Here is a 10,000-nt window from a genome sequence, read left to right on the forward strand (position 1 = left end):
CGATGAGCGAGTATCCACAGAGAGCCTTCTGGCCTGTAGCGGTGGTAAAACGCAAGTCTTATTATCTAATGTTCGCATGAACAGCAAATCGAGTTTAAGCTCGCGGCCAGAAGAGTGATTGCCAGCAATTTTAATTTTTTTTTTTCTAAACAGAATTATGACAGTCGTTGATTAGTGAAAAATACATTAGCGATCCCGTTTAAGTTAAAATGATGGACACGTAAGTAACCATGAAGACTGCGAAGAGCGCAAACACTGACACCTTGGCAACGAGTTCGAAGTTTTCCACTGACATGCTGGATATGCTGGATGCCTTATCGAAGTACCTGTTGATCGTGGTCTTCCCGTCGTCCGAGAATGGCACTATGCTCTTCACTCGGGTGTCCTGGGAGTAGCGCTTATCAATCAGAATGTGGAAGATGATCACCAGGAATGTCATCATCACGCAGAAAAGAAGCCAGATGTCCACCATCTTGAAGTAAGAGGTCTGTGGGAGCGACGAGGAAGCCTGCAAAAGGAATAATTGCTTAAGGTCAGGACAGTATTTTTGAGAGACTGGCTATTCCTTAAGGATACAATTCAATAACTGAGCTACGAAGGATTGAGCAAGCTTGGAGATTAAAGTTTGTGCCACATCCCTAGTGCCAATTGATGATCCAAGGAAAAGGGTAGCTTATCTGGCGGATATGGTATTTTTATCTGAGGGAAAATATGATTCTTATTCTAATTTTAAGGAGGAATTGTCCCTCTAGACTGTCTGGCTTCACGGGAAATGAGGCGGAGTTGCTAATCTAATCATAGGCAAGTTTTAAATCATTGCGACTATTAGACATTAAGAATTGATGAGGTTTACACAACCGTTTTCAATAGCGCAATCGTTTTAAAGTATTCATTAAAAGCGAATTAAGTAGTAACTTCCATTTCTTGCACTCTTCTGTTTTTGTAAAACATTTGTTTTGAAAATTAACCGCACTGACGTTTTAAATCAATATAATTTCTATAAATATTAACAAGAACACCAATGGCGAACATTATAATTCAGATAAATTTTCTTTGAAATATGTTCACATCAAATCTGAATATGAAGCAAAGTAGATGTCACTGTACTTGTGTACTCGATACATCTTCGCTGGTAAAGAATTTAAAAATAGAATGCCGACCTGAGCGAAGAGAGTAGCCAGGACGAGGAGAGCCGTAAGGGACGCCATGATCTTCAGGTCGAAGAAATTCGTCCTGAAGAAGAGAGTGAGATAGCTGATGATGAGAAGGATGAGAGAAGGTACGTAGATGTTGAGGATCGAATGGCCGTAGAGACGAATCAGTGGGATACGGACTCTCACCTCGCTTGGATCTCGGGGAACGTCCAAGAGCATCTCCTCTTGTCCGATCTGTAGGAAGAAGTGGGAGAGGCAGCACTAGCGGTTTAATCTGTCTTGTTCACGATGCTTGTCAAGAACGCATTTTATTTATCTTATTTTTTATTCCTTTTGTAAGTTTGCTTATGCGCGTTTGATTGTAAAAGCATCGTATAGTTCACACCTGACCGTGGTTTAGCCAACAATATTGACTATCATAGTGTAGAATTTAGCTGTAAGATGCCAGATGAAACTTGAAAATTAACGCAAGGTCGTTTGACAATTAACTGGCCTGTGTAACCAGGTAAAATGGATTAATTAGAATAATTTGCAAGGGTTATCAAAACGGAACTGATGTCAATATGAAATTTATTGTTAAAGTTCCAATAAGCGATAGTTTAATGAGTAACAATAGTTTTATATTGCGCAATTTTTCTTCATGATTCGAAGAACCCCTATATTTTATACTTCAAAAAACGTCTGGCAATTCGTATTCCATTCTTAATTTAACTGAATGTGTTTACTACAGACTTGAGTAACATCAGAATTTTTAGTTCTTTTCCAAACTGAATGCAGAGACATTAATTTTCTAGTCTAATTACCAACTGTACATAAGAAACATATTTAAACAACTGAAGTTTCTTTTCACATATGTAAGAAAGAATACCTCCAACCAAACAAATATTACTCCTTTGAAAAAAAAACTTTGACCATTCGTGCCGGAAGCAAATTATTATGCGAGCTATTTTGTACAAATGTTAAACAATAAACAGTTTTCGAAAACGGTTGAATTAAGAAGCTATAGAAGGAAGGAGGACGTAGGAGGGACACAGGAAAGGGACTTTTATAAACAAAAAGGGGAAAAATAGCATAAGGGGGAATCGAGAATTGCACTATGTGTAAGGGTTGGGGAATGGCTAGCCTAGTGAGTCCATTTGACGCGATATTAATGAGCAAAATCTTAAAGTTATTCCACACACGAAAGAATTATTTCCCCCCACATCTAACAACTCAATCGAAAGATTAACATGGATTTCTGACAACACCTTTAGACAACGCCTTTTGTCACCGTCATCTGGCACAACTTTTATGAGATTGTCTTTAAACATGGTCGTGTCCCACGTGCTAGAAGTTTCTTACCTGGTACTCGTTGAGCATTTTGCTTCCTAAGTAGGAGACACTCGAGTTGAGGTGAACCTCGAGGAAGGAATCGAGGCCTGAGACGACCTGCAGGTGCATGTCGCAGTGTTGGTCGTCGAACGGGTACAAGGTCAGGTCGAACTGACAAGTGAAATAGGTGGTGTATTTTCGGGACACGGTGATGGGACACTCTTCGCCTGAATACACGTCCACTGAATAGAGAAGTTAGTTTAGTACATGTGTGTGCTTAAGGTGAGATATATTGACAAGGGATTGTATACGTAGTCTCTCTCTCTCTCTCTCTCTCTCTCTCTCTCTCTCTCTCTCGTCTTTCTTACCATATATTATGTTAAAAACAGAGTTTTCACCATCCTTATTTTAGAAATTCAGTACCAAACAAGATTAAATCTTCTGATATCAAAGTCAAGATAAACGCTTTTGTCTCTTTTCGCCGTTGAAGGAAATACCTTGAAAACGTGTCTCTCACCTTCAGCTGCCACTGAATCATCACGTCTCACGGGTTCTTGCATCCTCTTGATCGACGCAACGGCGTCCTTCGAGATGAGCAGCTGATCGATGGTGTCCGTGTTCAGCAGCTTCACGATCGGAGACCACAGCTTCAGCATGGTGTCAACCCTCGGAGCGTTGAGGCTCTCCTCCGCCTTCAGGTTAATGTATTCGAGTCGGTTGTCGAACCAGGACATTTCCAGTTCGTAGGACAGCCGCATGTCCATCTCCACCGTCTCGATGTCGATGGATTTGATCACGAATCTGATCACGATGGGGACGTTGCTGTCCGCCTTCCGGGGCACCCTCGGGGGCAAGTGGGAGTGGTAGTCCTCGGGGAAGGAAACGACCTCGCATTCCAGCTCATCGCTCTGGTCACGGCAGTCGTACTTGAGGTCACAGCGGAACGGCAACGGGATGCAGGTGCCGTCATCACAGGTGAACTGGTCGTCGTTACAAGGAGACAGTAACAACCTCTTCCTTTGGCCGCTCTTATCGTCGCACAAGTCCCTTTCCAGCCGCCACCAGCGGCGCCCCATCGGGTAGTTCAAATCGAATTCCTCCATGGAGGCGATAGTACCGCCATTGACCTTGTCCTCGTAGTACCACGTCCCATTTTCCAGGCGAATGCGGTAGGAACCGTAACTATTGAAGACCAAACCGCCAAATTCCTCTTGATAGGCCACGAAATATACGTTCCGGAGCTCTGTCTCGCATGTTCCCCGGATGATAAACCGCTGGGGCTCGGTGAAGGTGCAAAGTGCGCACCTAATCCAGGCGCAGTCGTCATCAATGACACCGTCAGGTTGAATGGCTGCGCAGTTCTCGTACCGATATCCATTGGGCTCATCAGGTGCCCAGTAGGACTCGTTGTCCACCTTGCCATCGTGACCCCTGACCCAGACGTTCTCAACTCGTTTGTCGTTGAGATCACTCCAATAGAACAAAGGGCACTTCTCCGAGTCAGGCCATTTCTCATTCAGGAGGTCGTACAGTTGTTGAGATTCCCTCAGACTAGTGACGGCGGGTAAGTGGGTCCCAAGGGCTTCGCATATATATAACGCCTCCGTTTCCAGAACCCTTGGAAACCAGAAGTAAAGCTTAGAGGTATCCTCTTGGCAGAACTTTGACACGGACAGGTCGTAAGAGGTCACGTTGCTTAATGTCCATCCGGCGTCCCAGGATATGTAGTTCCCTTGAGGGTCAGTTTGACAATTGGCAATTCTCAGGATGTCGTCGTCAGGGAGAACTCTGTCCCACACATTCACCTTGGAAAATATATAGGTTAAATAAATTCAAAATGGAAAAGACAAAATATAAAGCTATTTGATCTTATCTAAAGATTTAACCAGATAGGACTCTCATCCACTTATTCACATGTAAACAAATATAAATGATAGAATTCAAGTAAAAAGGAAATAAAATTCCACACAATTAGTGATAGTATTTTGATTTAATTAATTTTATGTATCATTATCAACTCATATATTATACACACACATATATGCGTATATATATATATATATATATATATATATATATATATATATATATATATATATATATATATATATATATATATATGCTGTATATCTTTTCTCAGAAAAAAATAGAATTACTACAAATCTTGAGATTGATTCAAATAGACTGAATGATAAAAGAATTGACTGATATAGAGTATAAACAGCAGAGAGGCGTTGTAATAATCCAAAGATCTTCGTGTATTGTTGGAAATCTCTATTTACTTCTGTTTTCAAGCTTTTTCATACTAAAACTATATAACTCTCTTTTCTTTTATTTTTATTTTCATTAGGCTGACACACACACACATAAACACACTCCTGCACACAGGCACACACAGCTTTATATATATATATATATATATATATATATATATATATATATATATATATGTATATATATATATACATGTATATATATATATATATATATATATATATATATATATATATATAATATATAATATATTAAGTCTTTCCATAGCAGATGGTGGCTTCCATAAAAAGACAAGAAGTTAATTACTGCTCCATTCATGATTTTGGTTTTGAATCTTTATTAAATCATTTATAAATGTAGCAAAATATAAAGGAAAGAAATATTTATCTCTTTTATTTTGCCTAAATATTCAATTTTGTAAATCTGAATGTTTCAGGAATGCATCTGAATCCAAGAGATTCCCAAGATATCTGTGAAGATTCCAATTAAGCTCTTGGACTTACATCCCAAGGTCTCTGTCAGTTCTCCTTTGTATCTGTATACTGAGATAAAATAAACGTTAATAAACCAATAGAAAATCAGTAAAACAAAAAAGTAGTTTAATTTGATTTAACAGAATCCAAAATCAAACCATTGATCTCTAGCCTTAGGTTCTGCCATAGCCTCTGTACCTTGTTCATCCACTGTCTTTTGGTAGAGTGCTCTTGTTTGAGGGTACCCTCAAGCACAATATTCTATTTTAATTCTCTTCCTCTTGTTGGCTTTTTGAAGTTTATATAGTTTATATATGAAATACTAATTTTAATGGTGTTATTTCATTTTGGATCATTTATTACTTCCCTTGTAGTTTGTTTATTTCCTTGTTTCCTTTCCTCACTGGGCTATTTTCCCTGATGGAGCCCTTGGGTTTAAAGCAGTTTGCTTTAACAACTAAAGGCTTATAACTTAGCTACTAATGATAATATTTATAATAATGAATTCTTTTAATTACTCTAGCCCAATTGTCTCTCACCTGCGACAGGTCACCGCTGTAGCTCTCATGCTTCGTCTTCGCGTTGCCGATTTTGGCGAAGTCTCCCTTGACGGGTCTTCCGACGTTGTAGAACATTTGTCGTACCATGTGGCCGTTCAGGAAGGTCTGAATACGACCTCTTGTGTGGTCGTAGGTGAAGCACAGGTGGTACCATCTGGAAAGGGCATTGTGGGTAGTACAGTTGAAATCTTCAATACTCACACATACATACAGAGAGAGAGAGAGAGAAAGAGAGAGAGAGAGAGAGAGAGAGAGAGAGAGAGAGAGAGAGAGAGAGCCTTACCTTACCTTATTGCCTTATTTTTTGTTTGGGTTCCCCCAGGTCCCTCAGTGTGAGGCACCTCGTATATCCACCAGAGAGTTGCTAATGCATCTTCCGGTGTATTTTGCATCTTCCAGTCTTGGATGGTCTGGGATGCATCTTAGGTATTTATCGAGCTTATTCTTAAACACATCTACGCTCACTCCTGATATGTTTCTTAGATGAGCTGGCAGCACATTAAATAGTCGCTGCATTATCGATGCTGGTGCGTAGTGGATTAATGTCCTGTGCGCCTTTCTCAGTTTACCTGGAATATTTTTTGGCACTATTAATCTACCTCGGCTTGCTCTTTCTGTTATTTTAAGCTCCATGATGTTTTCAGTAATTCCTTCTATTTGCTTCCATGCTTGTATTATCATGTAGCGTTCTCTTCTCCTTTCTAGACTGTATAGTTTTAAAAATTGCAGTCTTTCCCAGTAGTCAAGGTCCTTAACTTCTTCTATTCTAGCAGTATAGGACCTTTGTACACTCTCTATTTGCGCAATATCCTTTTGGTAGTGTGGGTACCATATCACATTGCAGTACTCGAGTGTACTACGCACATAAGTTTTGTAAAGCATAATCATGTGTTCAGCTTTTCTTGTTTTAAAGTGTCTGAATAACATTCCCATTTTTGCTTTACATTTAGCCAACAGTGTTGCTATTTGGTCGTTGCATAACATATTCCTATTTAAAATTACACCAAGGTCTTTAATTGCTTCCTTGTTTGTGATTGTCTCATTATTAGGTCCCTTGTATGCATACACCATTCCTTCTCTGTTTCCATAATTTATTGATTCGAATTTATCGGAGTTAATTACCATCCTATTTATCTCCGCCCATTCATATATTTTGTTTAGATCTCTTTGTAGTGAGTTCCTATCTTCATCACAAGTAATTTCTCTACTTATTCTTGTGTCATCGGCGAAACTTCTCACTACGGAGTTTTCAACATCACAGTCTATGTCTGAGATCATAATAACAAACAGCAGTGCAGCTAATACCGTACCTTGTGGCACACCCGATATTACCTGGGCTTAATCTGATTTCTCGTCATTTGCAACCACTATCTGTTTTCTGTTTTGCAGGAATTCTTTTACCCATTTTCCTATCTTTCCCACAATATTATGCTTTCTCATTTTTTTCTCCAATATGTTATGGTCTACCTTGTCAAAGGCTTTTGCAAAATCTAGATAGATCACATCTGTGTCTTTTTCATTTATCATATTTTTGTATATGTTTTCATAGTGTGCTATCAGTTGGGTCTGTGTACTTTTTCCAGGCACGAAACCGTGTTGACCCATATTAAACAAATTATTTTTGACCAAGTGGTTCATTATTTTCTTTTTTATTACCCTCTCATACACTTTCATAAGATGTGATGTTAGACTAACAGGTCTATAATTGCTTGCCTCTAGTCTTGATCCACTTTTGAAGATAGGGGTTATATAAGCTAATTTATGTTTAACATATATCTCGCTCATATCTACACTCTGTCTTAGCAGTATTGTAAGCGGCTTCGCGATAGTGTTTGCAGTTTTTTTTAACAAAATCGCTGGAACTCCATCTGATCCGGCTGCCGATCCATTTTTAATTTCGTTTATAGCCGTGACAATATCTGCTTCATTAATATCTATATCCGTTAGATATTCAACATTTTCTTCTCTCATTTCTGTTTCATTATTCTCATTCGCAATTCTTGGCGTGAACTCACTCTTATATTTTTCTGCTAATATGTTGCATATTTCCTTTTTTTCATTCGTTAGCCGTCCTTCAATTCTTAGAGGGCCTATTTCTATTCTCCCTTTATTCCTCTTTTTTGCATAGGAGTAAAGTACTTTGGGGTTTCTTTTTATATTTTGAAGTGTCCTTTCTTCTAAGTCCCTTTTTTCATTTTCTTTCGACTGTATAATCTTTTGTTTTGCATTTTCTTTCTTACATTTTATTTCCCTCATTTTCCACACATTTTTTTCTTTTGCAAGATTTTTCTTCCACTTTCTAATTTTTTGAAATAAGATCCTTCTGTCTCTTGGTATGCACGTCTTTTGTTTATTGTTTTTTTTTCGGTACATATTTTTCAACAATTTTCTCCAGTATTTTGTACAGTATGTCCGTATTTACCTGTATATTATCACTTACAAATACATTTTTCCATTCTTTATTCAGTTCTTCATTTATTTCTGACCATTTTATATTCTTACTGTAAAAATTATATTTTCCATATCCTTCCCAAAGTTTTGTGCTTTTATTAATTCTGTGATCACTTGCTTTGGAATGAACTATCAATTCTATGACATTGTGGTCTGAAATTCCCGTGTTATACACTATTATTTCTTTAACATAATTCACCTCATTCACAAATACTAGATCTAGGACATTTTCCTTTCTTGTTGGAATGTGGTTTATTTGTTGCATATTATGTTCTAATAGCATATCTTGAAGCTTTTCAAATTGCCTCTTATCTTCTGCGCTACTATTACTCTCTTTTTTATATGTATACATACAATCACTTTCTTCTATCCGTTCTTTCCAATCCACGAAAGGAAAGTTAAAATCTCCGGATAGGAGTATATTCCAGTCTTTATGGTTTCTACATATATCATCTATTTTTTCTATTATTATGTCAAACTCCTTAGTATTTGGGGGTCTGTAAACTATAATATTCACTAGTTTTTCAAATTCAAATTCTACCGCAATCAATTCACATTCTGTGTTGCTGTATTTTTCACAGACTTTTCCTTGATTTATGTCTCTTCCATATATTGCGGTTCCCCCTTGATTCCTATTTTTTCTGTCTGATCTATAAGTTTGGAAACCCTTTATCTGGTCATCACTGCCAGTCTCTTGGGAATACCATGTTTCACTTATATTTAATATATCTATTTTTTCAATTTGGGTTAGTTCTTCTAGGAACTCTATTTTCCTTTTAGAGTTACTCGTGACTAAACCCTGTGCATTCATCACTATTATGGTTTGTGTTTCATTCCCATTATTTAATATTGGTAATAATATGGATTCTCCCATGCTTCCTTCCTGTTCTGATATGATGTTCTTTTCTTCATTTCTCGGAATTCTGCCATTAAAAAATCCAACTTTTCCATAATATTTGTTCTTTCGCCTTCATACTTATTTTTGTGTGTAAACCTGCAATTATCCCTATATCTGCACCAACCCCTGGCATTATAGATGCATTCTTTGTAGTTGGGCTCTATTTGTGGAGATTTGGGTTGAAAGGCCTTTTTTTGGTGCATAGTGCGGTATATACGCGGCCTGCTTTTTTGTTTCTTTTTTTGTTTCATTTTTGTTTTTCTTTTCAGTTTGCTGAGTTTTCTTACTCTCATTCATAGTTGCAGGATGCATATATCGACATTTTTTGTTGAAACTGCATCCTTTTCCTTCTTTTAGGGTTTTGCATATTTTTGGATGGAGATCTCTGCATTCGTCTCCATATCCGTCTAAATACGCACATTTACCATATATTTCATAATTATGGCATATCTTTGGATGCTTGTAGTAGCATCTTTCGCCAAATTTGCAATTCCCTCTTTTCAGCCTATTACAGACTATATCTTTCTTTTCTTTTTTTTCTTGTTCTTGCTCTTCCCTAAAAGTATGTAGGTCCGGGTAGAGTCTCTTGGGTCTATTATTTGTTTCCATCTGATAATTTATTTCTTCATAAGTATGTTGTTGGATGGCATCATAAGTTATATCAATGATTTCCTCTGCATCCTTACACATATCCTGTTCATTTTTCTCTTCTTCTTCTTCTTCTTCAACTATTTGCAGCTTTAGTCTCGACTTAATTATATTTTCTATCCAGACTAAGCATGTTGAGCAGAATACCTTTGTGTCTCTATTTTTTATTTTTTGCTGTATTTCAGCACATGTGGGATGTGTTGGAACATGACAGGCATTACATTTTCTAAT

The 10,000-nt window shown here is 37.6% G+C and overlaps 1 protein-coding gene across 1 annotated transcript in view; it reads right to left on the reverse strand.

Moving 5' to 3' along the window:
- Positions 1-11: 11 nt before the first annotated feature.
- Positions 12-10,000, reverse strand: part of LOC137638116 (uncharacterized) — a 12,846-nt gene continuing 2,857 nt past the window's right edge. The window contains exons 3-7 of the mRNA XM_068370207.1: positions 5,752-5,926; positions 2,983-4,270; positions 2,496-2,707; positions 1,161-1,388; positions 12-508 (exon numbers count right to left, since the gene is read on the reverse strand). Coding sequence (XP_068226308.1) covers positions 200-508; positions 1,161-1,388; positions 2,496-2,707; positions 2,983-4,270; positions 5,752-5,926 — 2,212 coding nt within the window. The 3' untranslated portion in view covers positions 12-199. The remainder of the gene's footprint in view (positions 509-1,160; positions 1,389-2,495; positions 2,708-2,982; positions 4,271-5,751; positions 5,927-10,000) is intronic.

This window comes from Palaemon carinicauda, chromosome 3 (genome assembly GCF_036898095.1).
Source record: "Palaemon carinicauda isolate YSFRI2023 chromosome 3, ASM3689809v2, whole genome shotgun sequence".
Lineage (NCBI taxonomy): Eukaryota > Metazoa > Arthropoda > Malacostraca > Decapoda > Palaemonidae > Palaemon > Palaemon carinicauda.